The following is a 20,883-nucleotide window of genomic DNA, read 5'->3' as shown; positions in this document are numbered from 1 at the left end:
GGCTGTTTCTTTTTCATGTGATTCAACTTTTCCATAAGCTACATTGCATTCTATTCTATTCTAATATTATAGCTTTCATGATCAATAAATATAGCTATCACTTTAAAATATTGATTTTATATGTAGGTATTAAAACACGTGTATATGTGTATGTACGTACTCACACATAGTGTATATTTGACACAATTCCATTTTTAAAGGATGACCCAGTATCTCTCCCACAAATGGTGCTTCAGCATGAATGTGTTGATATTTTAGTACATAAATGCCAAAGAAGACACAGAATGGTATTTTTACAAAGAAAAGGAACGGGGTGGTAGAGGAAAGGATTTGTTTACTGAACCTTCACTTGGGTTTCTGAAAGTAATTTAAATCCTATAGAGTATTTCCATTTTAACTGTAAGAAAGATGCTATTGGGTAAAAATGAAAGTAAAACTCTCACCCTTGTGGTTAAGGTAGAGATTGGTGTTCAGAATAACCGGAATTGGCCGTGAGGAGAGCTAGACATTGCCTATAAAAGGCAACATGACATCATCCAAATAACAGTCGTTGCACTGAATGCTAATGGACTGTTTTCTTCGTTTTTCTTCCTATGATACATGTGCTAATTTAGGGGCCCCAAGGACCCAAAGGGCAGAAAGGCGAGCCCTACGCTCTGTCTAGTGAGGACCGCGACAGATACAGGGTAAGTCGGCAGAGGTGGGGCGTGACCAAGCGCCCCAGTGTAAATTCGCGATTAACAAAGTGAATTTCCAAGTGAGCTCTGGAGTGGAGGGATGCAGAGAGGGATGGAATAGCCCAGGATCACGACTGATTTGAAATTCTCTTATTGCCCTCCAGGCTGTTGTCAATCTTACACTAACTGTGGGCACACTCGTCCCACACTCACAACACCCCAGATACCTGGGTGATTAACATCACCAAGTCCTGAGATGGCAGATACACTTTATATGCTTATTTCCAACATTGCAATAAAATGTCACTAAACCTACAGATGCCTAAATGCTAAAATTCTTAACACTATTTCTTCTCACTTAGGGGGAAGCTGGAGTGCCCGGATTGGTCGGTTTCCAGGTAAGCGTTCTTTTTATTAGAGAACAGACGGAGCGAAAGTTGAAGAACTCTGGACTCCACGCCCCGGTCTGCCTCTGCTAACAGCCTTCTCTGCTTGCCTGTCCTTAGGGGCCTCCCGGCCGCCCAGGGCCCGTGGGACAGATGGGTCCGGTTGGAGCTCCAGGAAGAGCAGTAAGTACCAGGCTCGTGTGCTCACCCTTGAGGTTGTCAGGCATCCTCTGGAGATGCAGCTCCTTCAATTGCAGACGCTGGTGAAAGCCTCACGATACAACCTGATGCTTGTGGTCGCCAAGACCAGACAGGTCGTCCTTTGTACACGTTGCTGACATCAAGGTTGAAGAATGAGAACTCAAAGTGTGTGGTCATCAGATCACTGCCAACTAGGTCAAATTTTGACCTGGTGCTGGCCGGGCGCCGTTCCAGTCATGCACGAGCTCTCCCAGCACCACATCTGACCAGCTGACAAGGGCCTGTCATCCCTGGCAAAGCAGACCAGAGTCCAATAGGTCGATAAGGAAGAAATGGGCTCTGCTGGACCTGGCCATTAGAAGCAGGGCCATCGCACCTGGCATGGCCATTAGAGCAGGTGTACCACACCTGGCATCGCCATTAGAAACAGGGGTGCCACACCTGGCATGGCCATGAGAGCAGGTGTACCACACCTGGCATCGCCATTAGAAACAGGGGTGCCACACCTGGCATGGCCATTAGAGCAGGTGCACTGCACCTGGGCACAGCCATCATAACAGGTGAGACATTGGACACCAATTAACAAAGTGGCCCCTGTGCCCCACCTGAGTAGTGGTCTACAGGTGTTCCCGCCTCCTGCAAATCAAATAATAGAGTGAAGTGCGACAGGACAAATCCCTGGGTGAAGGAGGGCCTGCTTCGAGGAGGGGAGGGGAGGGGGAAGGAGAGTCCCAGGGCCCGGCCGCCTCAGGCCCTTCCTACTGCACAAAGGACCAGAAGATGAACTGGCTCCTTTAAGGTGTCTGACTCTCTCCTTCCCCTCATTTTTTGTTAATAAACAAACAGGCCTTAAATTACTCAAAGAGAGCTTTTGACCGCAGGGGAGAGAGCCCTTCTCAGAGGAAACCACTGCTCAAGATCGAGGCAGCTGTGGTGTCAGCTTCTTATAGACACTGAGAAACAGTGGACACACATGTGTCTGGGGAGATGCAGTCACACCAACAGTCGGGGGTGGGAGCGCTCATTCATTCCCTTCTAATTGTCGATAACAAGATAATAATAATAATTGATCATGTTCCTACAAAGCACAGTTCCCTGGTGCCATGACAGTCATTTTTCCAAGCAGCCCTCTGGCTGGGAGAGATTTGGCCAAAGGGAATGAGATGAGGCTTATGTGACAAGACGCCCTTTGCTCTTCTGCACACCCAGCTGTCGGCTTACAGCACACGTGCCACAGGGCTTGGGGGTGTCATGTTTACGCACACAGTTCAGGGAAGTGTGAAACAGCAGATCGTACCCACTGGGTCCCTAGCCGAGGTGACAGCTTCAGGGTCTTTGTATGAACCATTAAAATCTCCCACAGCCCCCTGCCCTGTCCACTTATTTGTACTTCAACACAAATTGCTCTTGTAAAGCATTTTGAAAACTTTTATCCTAAGTGTGGTATTGACGCTGAATGCTTTGCAGAAAGACATATGGTGATGTTGGCAGGCGGATTCTCAACCCTGCGGAGTGGCCTGGATGTCAATTAATTCTGTCTGTGCACATTTGCTGGCCCACCAGCAGAAAGTGCAGGACGGTGCCCTGGGGGGAACCGCAGAGGAAGCCAGGAGAAGCCGTCTCTGGAGTGACGGGGCCTGGGACCTTGCAAAGGGATCAGAGCAAACATGAGTAGGACAGGGGTCAAGTCAAAAGCCTGAACTCAGAAAAGCAAACCAGAAACAGCTGTGTGTGGACAGCCAGCAAATCCTGAGAACTGGGCCTGACCCCCGCCCTCTCCCCGCCAGCCCTGCCTCCCCGCCGAGACAAATGTGTTAGAAACCTCTATACATACTGCCCGGTGTTCTAAATATACAGTGAGTGGCTTTCCCAGAGCTTTCCAGCAGATGTTATCTGGGTCCTGGGATAAAGAAAACAGTTTACAAATGTCTTTGTATTTGTGCAGGGACCCCCTGGACCCCCTGGACCAAAAGGACAGCCAGTAAGTTGGTGGGGGGCGGGATGGTGAGGGAAAGGGGAGGGGGGCCTTACGTGTTTGTGTATGTCCTTCTTGACCATGGAACTACTTGGTTGACGGCTATACTGTTTATCTCATGATGCGGACCGTTTTGTGGGGTTTTAAGACAATGTTATAAACTCCAAGGATAAATCCAGTGGTGCACCTGGATGGTCACATGAAGTAATTAAGTGAATGTATTGAATGGCTTGCTGCTTGCAACTCACATAGCATTCCTGTGGTTACATGAAAGTCCAACTGGTGGTGAATGTTTGATGAGAAACGTAGGCTAGAACAAATTAGGGGCAGCTCGTGCTTATCCGTGTGCGTTCATTTACAAGAAGGGACAAGATGGTGCCATAGTTGTGTAGGGAGCTGATGGCATTCTTCTTACCTGGATACAGGTAGGTCCTACCACAGTGTGATGTCCGCTTCTAGGGATGTGTTTGGTGAGTTTCAGGCCAGGCTCAGGCCCAACGCTATCCTGTTTTCATCAGAGAAAGACGAGTCAGCTGGCTGGAGCACAGCAAAGTAGGTGGCTTGTTGGAACCTGGCGACAGAATTAGGGTTTAACGTGACCTGGGAAAGGTAGATAAATGCCCAAGACAAACAGTAGGAGGTTGGCGAGGGGAGTATTTGGTCGAAACTCAACGTGAGTCAGAAATACTGGGCTGCCGTTATGAACTTTTCAGAACCATTCTGTGGCCTGCATGTGGCCAAGGACATCTCCCAGCCTGCCCATTCCCAGGCCTGCCCCACGGAAACCCCATCTCTGTGACCGCCTGGGGACCTTGGCTGTCGCCACCTCACCCCCAGCTCCCATCACCTCTGACACAGCTTCCAGCTGCGGCTGGAGCTCATTAGGGCTGCTGCCCCCACCACCGGGCTCCCCACTGTCCGGCAGCCTGGAGCAGGCTGGGAACGGCCCAGCGCCAAGAGAAGCGGATGTAGGACGCGGCGGCTGAGCCCCGAGGTCGCCTCAGATCCCCACTTGGCTGCAGCACAAACGGCCCTCACCCTCCGCCCGGTCACTTCCTGGCGACTTGGACTCCGGCTCGTGAGGCAGGGGGACCTCGGGGTCCCAAGCAAAGCGCATTCTCATCTAGCCTGGCTGCGTTTCTGTGCTTTGATTTGAGCTCCCAGCCAGGTGGGAAAGAAGCAAAGGAAAAGCAAAAATTAATTAAAGCCTTTGTTTTTATTTGCAGAAACTCTCTGGGCATCGGAGGGGGGTGGGCGGTCTGGTGCAGAGACAGATCAGATAGGGCCCCGCAGGATCCTCTGTCTCCATGGGAAGGTAGAGGCCCTGAGAAGGAAGCAGAGCTGCTGGGAATCAGAGAACAGAGGACTTTCTTACTTACGGCATCGTGTCCGGTCAGCCCTCCCACGCACGGCAGCTCCACTCATGAAACTGTCAAATACTTACTAGGTCGCCGGCCTAGCTTTGCCTCCTAAGCAAAAAGGAAGATGAAAAGTTTGGCTAAACCCCAAGAGCACCATCCCCTAAGATCATGAAAAGGGTAGGAAATCTTTCTGTGAAATTAGGATTATTTAACCAAAATGAGAAAGTCTGAGGCAGAGGCAAGTCTGAATCATGATCTTCAAACGTGGGATCCAAGGCAGGAAATGGTTGCTTTCTGAGTCCAGAGGGGCCAGAACCCAAGGAAACGCTCTGCGACCCTAACCTGTAGAGTCGGTATACGCGGGATTAACAGTCAGGAGGACCTGGGATCAGACCTGAGCTCTACCACTTGTTCGCTGTGAGGCTTTGGTCCAAGGGTATGACACTTTCCCCATCTGTGATGCCCGAACTCGTCGTGTGGTGCGGAGGATTAAAGGAGAGAGAAGCAGTTAGCAGGGGCCCTGGACTGTCAAAGCCCAGGACCACAAGTAGGGAATCAATAATAGGCAACTTCCCGGTCAGCAGGATTTGAACAATAAAATATATTTCAAAAAGCAAATGGCAAAGTGTTCCCAAGGGTGACAGAATAACTGTTCTTAGTCCACTGTTTTTGAGGTTTTGCTTAAAGTACAAAATACAAATTTCTTAAAAGCACGGCTGTATTAAAACACTATCATTTTTATGAACCGCAGAGTTTTTGTCACTTAAGGTTTAATCTCAGTGAATGCTCAGAACCCACTGTGAGGTGCCACTTTCTGTAACTGGTACAGAATCCCGATTTGCTCCTGTTCATTTTATGTGATATCTGGAATGGACTCAAATGTTTATTACACGGTTTATATATGGAAATAGCAAAAGAAAAGACATTAATTCTCCTTTTGTGTCAGTTAGTTCCTGGGAGCTGAAGCCAGAATATTATGCAAGGACAGTTATCCAGTAATGTTGCAGATACATAGATATTAGGTTTCTTTTTCTAAAAAAAAAAAAAAAGTAATTTTATTTCACCGTGATTATTGATTTTAAACTTACAGAAGCCATTTATCTTTCAGGGCAACAGAGGACTTGGTTTTTACGGAGAAAAAGGAGAAAAGGTAAAGGAAACTTAATAGATTGAATTAGGAAATATTGACAGATCATTTTAATGTCTTCGTTTTATGCTGTTATCTTGAGGTGCTCTGCAAACAGACCGTTTGCAAAGGAAACAATCACTGTAAAGTGTCAGGTTACCAAACAGGCGCCAGGGGTGGTTATGGATCAGTAAGACTGTAAAAGCCCTGGACCTCTGACGCAGACGTAACTTCAGCCGTCTTCAGCAGCTAGAAAGTAAAGGCATTTCCCTGTGGTGTCTTCTGACATGGGGCATCCAGAGGAGACTGAGGAAGGCAGAACAGCAGACAACGTGGAGCCAGCTCAGGGGCTGGGGGCGTGGCCGGCTCAATGACCAGGGGGCGTGGCCGGCCCGGGCTGGGCTCAAAGGCAGGAAAGCGGCCACGTGGACTCTTGCAGTTCCCCACGGTGCCAAGGTTCAAAGACGTCGTGGCCTTTGAGAGGAGCCCCTGAGATCAAGTGCGTGAGAAGCTCAGCTGGGCACCCACAGCCGCAAGCAAAGCCTCGCTGCACACAACCCACTGCATTCACTGCAAAACCTGAGTGCCCATCGCCAAGCGGATTTGTTCCCTTGGCCTCGCTGTTCGCGCATTTTCACTTTGCTTCCCATTTTGCTTTTTGACCGAACAGCAGACTCAGTGCAATCCCGTACTGCTCAGGTGTGACAAGGAAAGACTTTCTTCTTTGTGTGAATTCCATAGGAAAAGATCACAAAAGAAAAACATTGGAAGATCCAAGTTCATAAAAATTGAAACTCTTGTATGATGGAATATAAGAAAATAGTAAGATAACGAAGAAAGAAGAAAAGTCTGGGAAGAAATCATCGGGCGGAAAGGAGAATAGTCACATTAGATAGAATGAGAATGAAGTTAATGTCTATAATCCACAAATATTAATAAAATAGTAATAAAAACATCAGGGCCCCCATAGGTAAAGGGGAGATGAACAGTTTTAGGTATTTTTTAGCTGTAATATTAGCAGACATTCAGAATATACTGTGAAGTGCCACTTTCTGCAGCTAATACATCATCTCAATTTGCTCCTGTTCATATTATGTGATATCTAAGCTCAAATCTGTATTATATAGTTTATGTGTGAAAATAGCAAAAGAAAAGGCAGTAACTTCCTTTTTGTGTCAATTAGTTCCTGGAGGTGAAATCAGCGTATTACACAAGGATAGTGGTCCAGTAATGTTACAGATCGAAGGTTTCACCACCTGTGCATCACATACAAAAGCGTTTCTCAATAATGATAAAAAAAGCTAATTAAAGCAATCCTGAGATATTATATTTATTAAAGATGCTGCTCTTTATTATATAAAAACCCCCTTAACTGGTGAAGTAGTGGTGAAACTGGACTGGTCTTTCATTTCTTAGGCATTTCTTATGTCTTGGTACCAATCTTAGAAAGCAGTAGCGTAACACATAGTAAGAACCACCAAGACATTTAGCCTCCTGACCTAGTAATTTCCTTGTATAGAAATTCATCGTAAGTAGATAATTCCACAGAAGCAAATGCAGCCCCAAATTGTGACCAGCCTAAACAGCTTGTATGCATAAATTCTAAGTGATTCTTTTTTTTTTTCTTTTTTCTTTCTTTCTTTCTTTCTTTATTTTTGGCTGCGTTGGGTCTTTGTTGCTGTGCCCGGGCTTTCTCTAGTCGCAGCGAGCGGGGTCTACTCTTTGTTGCGGCGCACGGGCTTCTCACTGCAGTGGCTTCTCTTGTTGCGGAGCACAGGCTCTAGGCATGCGGGCTTCAGTAGTTGCGGCTCGTGGGCTCTAGAGCGCAGGCTCAGTAGTTATGGCGCACGGGCTTAGTTGCTCCGCGGCATGTGGGATCTTCCCAGACCAGAGCTTGAACCCATGTCCCCTGCATTGGCAGGTGGATTCTTAACCACTGCGCCACCAGGGAAGTCCCCTCCAAGTGATTCTTAATGCAAGTAGCAATCAAATAATTTTACCTTACGATTATTTTATTCTATATATGATTTTTATCTTATAACACTATAAAATTGGTGTACATGTAATAAGTAATACGCAAAGATGAAAACAGCAGTTTGCGGTGGGATTGTGCTTTTATTCAACCTTGATCGTGTCTTTTCAATTTAAAGACAACTGCTTTGCTAAACCATTCACAGGGCGACATGGGACAGCAGGGACCCGGTGGGATTCCACCAGACAATAGTTACGTCGAGAGGCCCAAAAATGATGTGATCCTCCCAGAACAATATAAGGTAAAGGGACTTCAGCAAAATTGATGTATTCCCAGTTGATCTAAAAAAAGGAGGAGAAAAAAAGGTAACTTTCTTTGCTCTTATTCAAACAGTCACATTCAAAGTGGAAAAGCCCTCACCGCCAAATTGGCAAATTATGCATGAAAGCACTGACCACAGTCACACAGGTGTATCGGTACATCATTGTAAATAATTATGATGAATTTGAAACAACACGAGAATCCATTTAAAAATCTCAGATCTGTCCTAAGTCTCTAGTATAGGCATAGTTAGGGGTCAGAGCGCAACTCAATGCCAGGCTATGGAGCTATCTGAACAAATGTTGTATCGGCAAAATAAAACCTACTTTTAGGTAGGTTTTGCTGACATGGAACATCATCGTGGGCTTTTTGGATCAAAGTCAGTTTTCTGACTCATAGTTTCTGTTAATGTTTTGTTTGATTACAAGCATACTCTTGGAGTCTAAATAAAAATTAACACCCTTCTCTACCACTCACTCACTCAGACAGACCACTTAGCCTTCCTAAGCCTTCGGGTTCCCTTGTGCCTAATGAAGACCGAAGCACTGACCTGGTAGAATACTGACCTCATAGGGCTGCAGAGCGGAGACCCGCTGGGTGAAACGCACCATGAAAGGTCACGGGAACCAAAGTAAAGATCCCAAATGTAGAACATGATTCCTGTCTCTCAGGTATCTGTCAGGGTGGGGCGTGGGTGCTGAGTCACGGATAGGAGAGCGCAGGCTGGACCCCGGCCATGGGAGAAGTCAGTCTGGGCAGCTGTGGCTGTTATGAGCGACCTGACCGTTGACAAAAGTGGCCTGGGAGTTGGCTGATGTGAGGCCAGACGAGGCGGTTATGTGTAAGAAGGGGCGGCTATGTACCAGTTGAGCTCAGAGCAGGCCGTCCCCGGACAACCAGGCAGGAGGGGGGCCCTCCACAGTCATCGGGGTGGATCCAGGAGGGACTTTGGCTCCGGGGGGTGAGCTGACCATCAGCAAGGTAGAGCCTCTGTCCAATTTCAGGACAGGAGCCCAGGATGGAGTGAGGCCAGAGCAGATTTGATCCATGCTGAGATGCTCAAGCATCTGAATCAGATTTCCTTCGTTTTCCACAGCCAAGAGGGGGTGGGTTCTGGGGCTGGGCCCAGCCAGCCTGCAGGGGGCAGTCTTGACCTGCGGGAATCCTGGGTGCTGGCCTAGGACTGATGGGGGGAAGGACCCAACTGGTCACTACATTTCTTTCCCCATTTTAGGCTAAGAGAAGTGGGAAGAATTGATCACATAAAGCTGACGTTGCTTTCCAGAGCTACTCTCGCTCGGGGTTTCAACACCTTCCCAACGAGCCTTGTTCTCAGAGGACCTACGTAATCATCTTTCACTCAAATGAATATTATCGTTAGGAGCTGTCCCCTGGGCGTGCGCCGCCTGCCGCTGAGGGTGCTAAAGGAAAATTCACAGGCAGAAGAGAGACAGCCTTGCAATCGTACCAAAAATAGCACACAATGTCATCTGTATTGTGAAAATCCAGGAGAAATAGCACATTTTTCCCCTTCAATTTTGAAGCTGCCAAAGTTAGGGGTCATTTGTGACAATTCATTTATATTCACTGTTTACAGTTTTATAAAATACTTTTCACCTCATATCGTAAATCCTGATCAACTTTAAATACTACTGTTCTCGAATTAATGAGCATTTCTTATCTTTCATATTCTTCGCAGGGTGAAAAAGGAAGTGAGGGGGAGCCAGGAAGAAAAGTAAGTCAAGGAATAAAGATGCTTCTTCTCACTGGTGGTTCCCAAATTCTCGGTGTTCCCATCACAGTGATAGACTGTGTCCGGGTTGTAACAACCTGCAACTTCTGGTTTCCAATCCATTAGTCTACAGCAAGAAAGTATGATCATGTTTTACGCTGTTTTCCAGAAAACAGTTTCAGAATGTCTTCATTCCACAGTCAACACCAGCTAATCAACACTTTAGCTCATAAATGAATCTAAAGCCTTTAAAAGAGAAGAAGTGCCATGGAGGGGCTGGGTGGGTTTGGTGGTGGCTTCCTTGCTGGGGTCCAGCCGTGTAATCGCCCTGCCCTCCCTGACCTGGGTCATGCCTGCCCCGTATTCCCAGTCCTCCCGGTTGTCACTCACTAGGTGACGATGACAGGTGACATCCTGGGTTGATGACCACCCAGGCCGACTGCAGACATCCTAGGACTCCACCGTGTGTGGAGCTGGAGTAGAGATGCAGGGGCAGGACGGCCACCGTCGGGGCACTAAGAATGGACCCCCGAGCAGGCAGAGCGTGAAGTGTGGGCGCCCTCAGGTCTCTCTGTTCTCTCCTAGGGCATTTCCATGAAGGGAGAAGAAGGAATCATGGGCTTTTCAGGAGCGCGGGTAAACCATGCCTTCTACACCTGCCGTTTGCTTTGTATTGTCTGGTTTTTTAAAAGACTTTATTTTTCTTTAATTTTGTATTGAAGTGTAGTTGATGTACTGATACAATGTCATATGTTATAGATCTACAGTATATTGATTCACAATTTTCAAAGGTTCTACTCCACTTATAGTTATTATAAGATATTGGCTAGATTCCCTGTGTTGTACAATGTATCCTTATAGCTTATTTTATACACAGTAGTTCCTACCTCTTAATCCCCTATGCTTAGGATCACAGCAAAGTTGACCCGAAAGTACAGAGATTTTCCATGCACCCCCTTGCTCTCCGACACAAAGCTTCCCCTACTGTCAGCATCCTGCCCCTCCGTGATCTCTCAGCTACGATCATGAGCTTGCATTGACTGACGCACCATCATCACCCAGTAACTGCGGTTTTTAATACTATGCACCTCCGCCTGGACCGGGGGCAGGAACAGAACTCAAACACCTTTCTGCTTGTATTAGGGTGAATTGCTCATTGGTAACAAACATGTAGGCTGGCTCCAACAAAGAAGTTGATTTCTTGTGGCCCTAAGAGTCCAACAAAAATGTCCCTGAAAAAAAAAAAAAATGTCCCTGGTGGGGTGGATGGGGTGGGAGTGGGGTGTCTTCTCCCGAGGAGTCTCGGCCACCTGTCACTCCTGTGCCCGCGGGCAGACGTCCCCTCCGTCGGCCAGAGCTCAGTCAGCTGGCCACACCCAGCCCCAGGTGAGCTGGAAACGTGGGCAGAGCCAGGAGGAGAGAAAGTGGCCTTGTGGTGACCACTTGGGGGCCACAGCTACTCAAATGACATGTGTTACAATCTCCAAAAGTAAGAACGAAGGCTCCCGAGAGCAGTGGAGTGCAGGCCTCTTTCTGGCTTTACTGTTTTTACTGTACTGTGTTTATGGATTTCTCCAAATTTCTTTAAGTGGTGGACAGGATGCATTCCATGAAAGGGTTCCTAAAGTGACCCATCTCCTCTAGGAAAGAAAAGGAGGCTTCAGATGGTTTTGATACTGGCTTAGCAAAGTATTTTACTTTAGTCCACGGCGGGTGCCATGACAATGCCCTCCGGGAAATGTCCCTGCATATTCTGAGCTGTTACCACTTCTGTTTTCTGTTCAACCCAGGGTGCCCCCGGCTTCGATGGTGAGAAAGGTTCACCGGGACAGAAAGTAAGTTTGAGACATGAAATGCAATCTGCTCCAGGCCTGAAACACCTTGCAAAGGTCACATACAAAGACTGGGGCATCCCAGAAGAAAATGTCCCCAGAGAAAACATTTAAAACTTTCCCACGTTTACAGTAGCAGAAATAATCCTTCCTCCCAGATCATTCTCAGAGCGTAAGCGAGCTCATTTACGTTTTCTCTCGTTTGGCAAGCCAGCCCTGGGGTCCTCTCCCTCCGAGCCTCCCGTCACCCGGCCCGCACCGGCCACGGCTCCCGTGGTGTCCAGCCGGCCCCCTCCTCGGTGTCACCTCCAGTGTGTCCTGTAGGAAGGTTGCCAACATGGCGGCCACAGGTCCTCCCACATTTTTTATATATTGATCTCTCACATTTTGGCACTTCGCTTACCTTCCGTGATGACCCAATTTGTTGTTTTTATCCTGTGTTCTATGGACAGATTTTGGGCCATTTCTGTAGGAAGAAAATGGCAGCTGAGAAATGTCTTATAAATCTGCATCAGGCTTAGAATTGTCCGAGTGCTAGATCAGATGCGCGAGAAAACATAGGAATCGATTTTTTTAAGTAATGATTTCTTTATTTTCACTATTTGCTGTCTTCACTAACTCAGGCAGAGAGTGCACGGGCCAGCCCTGCCCACCGCAGACCCCCAGCACGCTCCCCAGGGGCGACCCCCGTGCACGTGGGGTGGGTGTTCAGATCAGGGCTCGCACAGGCGGGGCGTGTTTTTACATGCAAGTAACTTAACCAGGGAAAATGAACATTTCATCCCGTTCCGCTGTCCTCCACTCATGTCTTTCACCCAGAGCTCCTCGGGGGCTGTCCCACGTCAGCACAGGTGGCGTTGTTTGAGCTGGGCGGCCATGTCACACTGGACACGGCTCAGTCGGGAGGGATGCCTGCTCACCGACTCCGCAGTCACTGCAAGCTCCGTCAGGGCTCCTGGACTGTCTCGTGGGATGGCCTCTAAGCAGGAAGTCACTTTTAATATCAGAGAAATTTGCCTTCACTTTCGAATCTTCAGCTCCACCTAGGCTGAAAGAAAGTCCGTCTAAACCAGAGGGCCAACGTGAAAGCACCAAATTAAGCCAATCTTAGTTCATTCTAAATAATGTAACTTTCAGCATACGTGCTCCTGGATTTCAAAATATGCAGTAAAACAATCAGATAACATACATACTTTATCCCATTGGCATTCCGAATTTGGGGGGGGGGGGGACCTTACTGTATATATTCTTTAGCGAGAGGGAATAAATTTCTAGATTTTTTTAAAGCTTTTCATATCTATCCAGATACGATGTGGCTCATAAGGGTAAACTTTGTCTTTCAATCCATATTCAAGAGAATTAGAATGCAATCATTATTAGCATTAGATACTTTTTCTAAGTGAGGAGAAAAACTTCTAAATGAAAAGGTTTAATGATTCCAGTTGGTGTTAACTAAAATTTTTCAAAACCCATCTTGGGAGGAGGTTTTAGTAGCTGGGTCAGGTTGTCAATGCCCGACCCCACTGGTCAATCGTGAAATCACAACAGTGGGGCAGTCAGCACATGTGACTCGGTGGGAAGGACTCGGGACCCGTCGGGAACAAATCTTGCTCAAAAAAGATGAACCTGAGACTAAGGAGGCCCAAGATCTAACAACTAGTTTAGAGAAAATCTGGGGGATAAAGGAGCACGTTGCCCAACTCCACAAGGATGGAGTGGACCAAATCCACCAGGCAGGGTGTTCACAGTACAAATGGCCCAGTTTCCTCAACAGCAACGACAAAAGGTACCAAAGTAGAAAGGAAGAGAAAACTGTTATGAATTACAGGCAAATTAAGAGACATATCAACCAAATGTCATATTTTGCCTTTTTTTGAATCCTGATTCAAACAAAGCAACTTTAAAAAGACATGTTTGAGACTAAAATCAGGGAAAATTGAACACAACATGGGTAGTAGGTGATCTTAACAAACTATTGTTGATTTTATTAGACACAATGGATTGTGGTTACGTCTTTAAATTATATTTTAAAGATTAGAAATAAGCACTGAACGTCTTTCCTGCAGGGAAGCAGAGGACCGGATGGTTACCAAGGCCCTGATGGATACCCAGGACCCAAGGTGGGCTCAGTTTTCATTTGAATCGGGCTGACTTTCCCTTATTTCCCTTGGATGGTGTTCTGATCACCTCCTAAACACCCTGTTGGAGAAGGAGGCCTCCTCCTTCCTGTGTCACGTAACTGATCACACGACACCTGGCACTGAGAGGTGAGGTGGACGTTCACCTACGAGTCACCTGTGTCTCAGCCTCAGGGCGCTGCATGCCGTATGGGGCCACGTAGAGGTGGCAGTGGGGACCTGCACCCGGAGCAGAGTGAACCAGGGGGCTGAGAGACGCAGGCGCCGTAGTAACAAGAGGGTGGGGGGCTCTGGTTCCCGAGGGGGCCGCGACTGACTTGTTTGAATAATCCCACGGGCGGGCCGGGAGGTTGAGGACCGGGGGCTGCAGCTGCTCCAGCTGGTGGGGGAACTAGCTGGGTTGGGGGGCATCTACCACCAGGTGGGCCATAGCTGGTGAGGATGGGGGGACTCACAGTCAGGCCTTCCGGGCCCCGTGAGGCTCAGGGACGTCAAGGCAGCTCATGGAATTTTAGGTCTCACCGTCCAGATGGTATTGAATCAGGTGCCATCACACCACCCCAGCTCGGCCCCTTGGGCAGCTCAGGTGCGGTCATCACCACAGGGAAGTCTGCCCTGAGCAAGGCGGTCACCTGGCCACTTCCGGAGTTTGACAAGGGTCTCAGAGTGAGATGGGCACCGGCCCACCTGTCCTCTCCTGGCGTGTCCAGCTGGCGGCTGGGATGCCCGGACTTACCAGCACAGCATCGTGGACGTGGAGCCCGGGCACCGTCCGTGGTTCTGTGACTCAGAACAGCCTCCGCTGGCTCATGGTCGCTTTCAGTTCCGTTCTTTGGAAACAGGCGTAGTGTCCAAAACTCCAAAAGGCCAGCCTCACGTTCTTTGTTTTCCTCTTTTCTTTCTCCAGGGAGAAATGGGTGAACTAGGCCCCCCCGGCCCACCAGCCTACTCCCCGTATCCTTCCCTGGCCAAAGGTCTGTATGCCATTTGTCCTGCTTCCTCATCTGTTGTGGACACAGAGCCATAACCTCGCGAGAAAGATTTTCTGAGCAAAACAAAACAAAGCAAAAAAAGAAAAGTGTTTAAGTGTTAACGTTCAGCACTTCAACGCTGGGGAATCTCAGTCTTGTGAACCCTCCCTCCCTCGTGGCTTAAGCGGGGGTGTCACGGAGGGACCCCCAGTGTGCCTCTGGCTGAGAGACTGCTCACCGCTTTCCTCCGCTGGGAAAGGCTTTCATTTCAACATACCTTGTGCAGGTTCTGGTTCTGCCACCTGCAGCATCACTGTAGAAACCCAGCCCTCGTGCCCGCCAGGCCTCCATGGGCGCTGTCCCAGCCACTTCACTGGTTTCTGGTCCAAACGCGCCAAGATGCTTACGCCCCCTGCTCGCCGGTCCGGAGGCTGGAATTGATCATAGTCTGTAATCTGGAAACAGTCACAGCCTTTTAAACTTCAAAAAACTAAACCTCCAGGCATTTGCACTTGGGCTCGTACAGGAAAATAATCCCACGGTCACAGTTGACCCCTGAGTGTCAGTGAGGGATTCTGCACGTGTTGTGGCTTGTGCTGTCCTTGTTAGTTCAGCTCAGCCTCCCATCGGCACGATCGATTAAAATATAATTCTAGTTCTGCGCTTAGAGCAATGGTCTGTGAACCTTTTTGAATGTGCGTCCTTCTAGGTTTAAAAAAAAAAGTGTTTTCAGCACCCCTCCAAATAATAGTATGAATATTTATTTATGGATAATTTATCCATGATACAGGACGTTCCCTGAGGTCAGAGAATTTAGCCTGTGTGGTCACTACTGTATCCTCAGTTCTAGAACAGTCCAGGCACATGGTAGTTGCTCAGTAAATGTTTACCTGAATGACTGAACACTGCATGTGCTAAAACATGTACATCAGATAGGGATTTTAAAGGGTGAGATTTTTTTTTAAATGAAGGTGCTCTAATGTTTCCTTCCTGTACCCAGTAGGGCATCTGTCTCACCCTATTATCTATGTCCAGGGGTCAAGGACTAACCTTCCTGCTTAGGTGTGAACCATCTGCTGGTTTAATACCCTTGCATGTCTTCATCCAACGATGGGGAAACTATAGACAGGGCGAGGCCAAGGACAAGGCCAGGTGGGGTCCCCTAGAGGTCTCTCTCCAGGGTGACATCAAACCATCGATGAGTATATTTCAAATAAACTCAAACCTGGGAGTTCACCCCACTGTGGAGCCAGGTTCCCGTCCTTCTCTGGGGAGCCCAACACGTCTCTGCCAAGCCAGAAACCCCAGGGACCCGACATGAGGTTGACTTACTGTTGGTGATTTTGGTGAAATGGAAATCATGTCTTTGAGACTTTGGGAACTTAATTTTTTTTTATTTTGCAACCCACTTTTTTAAAATTTATTTTTTTTATTGAATGAAAGATTCTTTAAATTCTATACTGCTTTACAATTTTCACAACTTTCACACACATGATTTCATATAATCCCTCAATAACCCTTTTTTCCCCCATCCCTATATTGCCCCTCCTCCCTTCCCTCTCCCCACTAGTAACCACTGGTTTGTTCTCTAGATCTGTGTCTCTGCTTCTTTTTTGTTATATTCACTAGTTGGTCGTATATTTTAGATTCCATATATAAGTGATATCATACAGTATTTGTCTTTCTCGGTCTGACTTATTTCACATAGCATAATGCCCTCCAAGTCCATCCATGTTGCTGCAAATGGCATTATTTCATTCTTTTTTATGGCTGAGTAGTGTTCCATTGTATATATGTACCACATCTTCTTTATCCATCAATCTGTTGATGGGCACTTGGATTGCTTCCATACCTTGACTATTGTAAATAGCGCCCCAGTGAACACTGGGGTACACGTGTCTTTTCGAATTAGTGTGCTTTGTTTTTTTGAATATATACCCAGGAGTGGGATTGCTGGGTCATATGGTAGTTCTATTTTTAGTTTTTTGAGAAAACTCCATGCTGTTCTCCATAGTGGCTGCATCAATTTACATTCCCACCAACAATGTAGGAGGATTCCCTTTTCTCCACATCTTTGCCCACATTTGTTATTTGTAGACTTTTTGATGATGGCCATTCTGACACGTGTGAGGTGACATTGGGAACACGGTTTTTAAAATTAACGTTGGTGATGTCTCTTTTGCACTCATCAGAAAGCTCCCTGACTGAGAGCCCGGAATGCATTCAGTTCCCCTCACCACCCTGCATTCCTGGAAACCACACCGGGACAGTGGGTGGTCAAGTTTCCTTTTCCCCAAGTGCAGGGTGAGAAAGTCAGCAGTCACCCTCCTTGCTCCTTACAGCGGAGTTCCTGCGTCCTGGGTGAGCTGGAAGGTTGACCAAGCTCCAGGGCTCCTTAGAGTGAGAGGTTGACTCATGAGCAGATTCTATCATGGAAAAGAGGGAAATACATGTACCTCTCACCAGGCAGCATTGCGGGAGCTTGTCAAAACGCAAAGGATTCGAAGAGCTTTGCACTGAAACCAATGATTGCAAGGTTACTAAAAAGTGATCTTGTTCTTTTCCCAAACACATGAGAAGATCTGCGGTTTTCAATTGTATTTTGTCTCTTTTTATTCAATCACGGTAAGGGCTAACATTTGTATGGTGCTTACTGAGCACGCCAGGCAGTGAAGCAGGTTGTTCTAATTTGCACCGATCCATTGATTTATTCCTTGTAAAGACCCTTTGAGATGGGGGCTGGCATTGGCCGCACTGTGCTGATGGAGAAATTGAGGCACAGAGAAGTTGGGTAACTCGCCCGCAGATCGTGTACGTAGCAAGCGAAGGAGCAGGACTCAGGCCCGGGCCACCGCTGTTCCAGAGCCCAGCCCTCCGTCCCCTCTGCAGGCAGCCGAGCCCGCACAGGGACGCAGACTCACATGTTCCACCCCTTACAAACACGTCCAGCGTGAGGCCCAGCAAATCCCGTCTTATCTTAAGGACTTTCTCTTAAGATTAAAAAATTAAAGATCACATAGTGATGTGATCTCTCCTAACAATTACTAATCGCTGTACCATGAAACATCATACTCTCTCCACTTTCCCAATTGTAGACCAGAAAAACATGCTGTGCAGTAAAGCGTTGCTATTTACACAGCCAGGGAGCATAGCAGAGCCCCTTGGCATTTGTTTATTTAGGGAAAAGGTCTGTAAGAATCTTCACATCTATCATTCATCCAGCAAACAGCAATGAAAAGCTGATCCGGGCAAGAGCTGGGGCTCAGGGGAAGAGGGGTTCAGAGAGAGTTGGCCCCCGTCGCCCCCCAGCTCCCCCCATGGTGCCTGGTGCAGGAGGGTCCAAATCATCTCATTCATTCTTCATTCCCGCTGACTCAGCTGTTGTGCAACCTGATTTTCCACGACCCTGTTCACCCGTACCCCACCCCCCGAGGTGTCCTGCTCTGTGTTCACCTGCTTCACTTGGGCTGATGTCCTCTGTGGACGTCCTTCCCCTGACCGTCCTCTGCCCTCCCCTCCCCTGTCATCTATCTCCATCAGCTGTCAGCTTACCTTCTCATGAAGCCTCACCCCTCTGTGACATTGGGGCTGTAATACTATCTACACACGTGCTTTTACGGGAATCGAATGTCAGCCAAGTGTGTAACGCTGAGTCTGCACACTCAGGAGCTTAGAAATACTGTCTACTTCTGTTATTCTCATTCTCTGTGCTCCCTCCGTGTCAGATTTCCCCCCAAATAATCCTCCCCTCCTTTGAAACCTCTCTGTATCTTTTTGGCATTCTGTTCCTCTCTTGTTTATAACGTTTATAGGGATCTTTTATCAGTCCTCTTTGGTTGAGAATGAGCTCCTTGAAAGCAGGGGCCACCATAGATGAAACATTCGGACACCACCGGCCTCGTGCAATGGACAGAATATCAGTAAATATACGTTCAACGAAAAAGTGAACATCTGCCTTGAGTCCTGGACAACAGTCTTGTTCATAATGTGGGGCCTGTCTTGGTTCCAGGTGCCAGAGGGGACCCAGGATTCCAAGGAGCCCCCGGGGACCCAGGAGCCCGGGGGGAGCCTGGAGACCCCGGCTTTCCAGGCCTGCCTGGCACGTCCATCGGAGATGAAGGTAACGTGCTTCCGCGGCATCGAAACTGAGACGTCCCCTCGGGTCTCACACAAACCCCCGCCCCTCGCTGGCTGCACGGCCCCCCAGTCAGTGCTGTGTCTCATAGGCTGGCCCAGCAGCTCTAACGCATCTCGAATACATGTTGGGATGTCGTCACAGAACCACGGCACCTGTGACAGTGACTCCCTCACTAGGTCGGAGGTGCTGCTGATGGTAACTCACGTGATTCTGTCACTTGGCCGGGAAGAGCACAGGCATCTTCCAGTGTTATAACAAGTCTCGGTCCGTCGTTTGGGGGCAAGGAGAGGGGCTTTTTCAAGTGGAAAGATAGCGATGAAATATACCAGCGGCATTGCCCTTTAAGTCACAGACTCGACTGTAAACGACTAGCCCAGCTGGGGGCCTCCGGGGCAGGAACGCCAGCGCAGCTGGTGACTCTCAGAGGTCTCACGCTGCTGTGATTGCTGTTGGATTTTCAGATGAGAAGAGAGGTTTACCGGGCGAGATGGGACCCAAAGGCTTCACAGGAGAGCCGGGCATCCCCGCCCTGTACCCCGGCCCGCCGGGAGCTGACGGAAAGCCAGGGCTCCGAGGTCCCCCAGGGCTCCCGGGACCACCTGGCCCAGACGGTAAGCGGAGGGAAACTCAAGGGAGGTCGTGCCAGCGTCCAGACAAAGGAGCCTGGCCCCGGCTGGATTTTCACTTGGGATTTTCTTGTAAATAATTGCGTGAACTAGGTAGCAGGCAGTGTGAGAGTGTGGCGGGCGCTCTGGGGTGCAGACAGGAAAGGCCCGCCCTGACACACAGCCTCTCCCCTGGGTTAACCAACGCGATAGGCAGACTTGGTGATCTGCCTTCTGGGCCCCCGAGGAGCCAGAGCTCCTGCTTCACACCAGGAGGGGCTGCACCACCTGTAACGGGATGTGGCAGCCCTTGGCGGGGCCCAGACGGAAGATGCTGAGAGTCTACAGGCTGCACAAGCACGGCGTCTGGACCCTCGTGCTGTCGGGCACAAAACTGAGTTTCCAGGTTCTGATGCAACCGTGACTCATCTTTCAGCTGAGCTCCAAGGAGGCTTGCCCTCCAAAACGGTTATTCTCTCAGCTTCCAGCTTTAGGGTTATGCTTTGAATGTCGTAAAATCGAACTAAAAAAGAGGTCACTATTGCTGTCTATGCGACATGGGCACAATTCAGCATCTTCTTTTCAAAATATTTGACGTTTAATTCCTGACATCACCCCCACTCATCTCTGACAGATTCCCCTCTTCACATGTGCTAATGGATAGTGTGTGAGTTCAGTTAAAGGTAGATCGAGACCAGGCTTTCCTTGCTTTCGGAAGCCAGCTTCTCATTGCTGTCTCTTCAGAAGGAAAACTGTTGGAGGCATGAGAAGCACATCAGTACATGCGCCTTCCACTAAAAAATCAGCAGTCACTTCTCTGTTGTCTTCTGCGTTAAATTTTAAGTTACTAAGGTTCTGCGTTCCCAATTCTCCTTCAACTGCAAAAAGCAGATTCTCACGTTCTTTTGAAAAATTCGGGAGCAGATATTTCCCTGGAATTTGCCAAATAGTTTGAGCACTGTTATCACTGATATTTTTTATTATCCTGGCAGTAATATTTATTACTGCGGCATCTGTGATAATGGCTAAGTTTCTGTGAACATTACATATCCTGAGTAAACGGTATCTGTTGAGTTTTCCTTTTTTGGCAACAGAACATGATGTGTTAAAAATAAAAGCATAAAAATACGCCTCTTCAAAAGACTGTGATTGAAGGCTAACCTTGCCATCATTCCTGTAACTAAATTCCATTTTGATAGACACAAACACATACCATCTGGCTTTGTAAGTCTTGCTTAGTAAATCTATGATTTACCAACATAAGTCATCTGTAAACAAATTAACTAATTTCCGGTCCATGTGGTTAACTGAAGGAAGAATTTATAAAATAGATGGAATGGTGTCTGATACATTTTATCAACTTCAGTTCTCCTTGAAATATTTATTTTACCCTATGAGACACATTGTTCCCAAATCACTTTTTTAAAAGCAATCTCTTGTACAAAAAG

The 20,883-nt window shown here is 47.9% G+C and overlaps 1 protein-coding gene across 1 annotated transcript in view; it reads left to right on the top strand.

The window, feature by feature from the left end:
- Positions 1–20,883, top strand: part of COL4A2 (collagen type IV alpha 2 chain) — a 176,040-nt gene that overhangs the window by 118,555 nt on the left and 36,602 nt on the right. Inside the window, exons 8-20 of the mRNA XM_082435264.1 lie at positions 615–686; positions 1,040–1,075; positions 1,184–1,246; positions 3,210–3,245; positions 5,709–5,750; positions 7,904–7,999; positions 9,719–9,754; positions 10,337–10,387; positions 11,542–11,586; positions 13,650–13,703; positions 14,629–14,695; positions 18,702–18,812; positions 19,292–19,441. Coding sequence (XP_082291390.1) covers positions 615–686; positions 1,040–1,075; positions 1,184–1,246; positions 3,210–3,245; positions 5,709–5,750; positions 7,904–7,999; positions 9,719–9,754; positions 10,337–10,387; positions 11,542–11,586; positions 13,650–13,703; positions 14,629–14,695; positions 18,702–18,812; positions 19,292–19,441 — 859 coding nt within the window. The remainder of the gene's footprint in view (positions 1–614; positions 687–1,039; positions 1,076–1,183; positions 1,247–3,209; positions 3,246–5,708; positions 5,751–7,903; positions 8,000–9,718; positions 9,755–10,336; positions 10,388–11,541; positions 11,587–13,649; positions 13,704–14,628; positions 14,696–18,701; positions 18,813–19,291; positions 19,442–20,883) is intronic.

This window comes from Balaenoptera physalus (genome assembly GCF_965194825.1).
Source record: "Balaenoptera physalus genome assembly, chromosome: 18".
Classification (NCBI taxonomy): Eukaryota; Metazoa; Chordata; class Mammalia; order Artiodactyla; family Balaenopteridae; genus Balaenoptera; species Balaenoptera physalus.
Note: the sequence above shows the minus strand (reverse complement) of the source record. Positions and strands in the feature narration are given on the sequence as shown.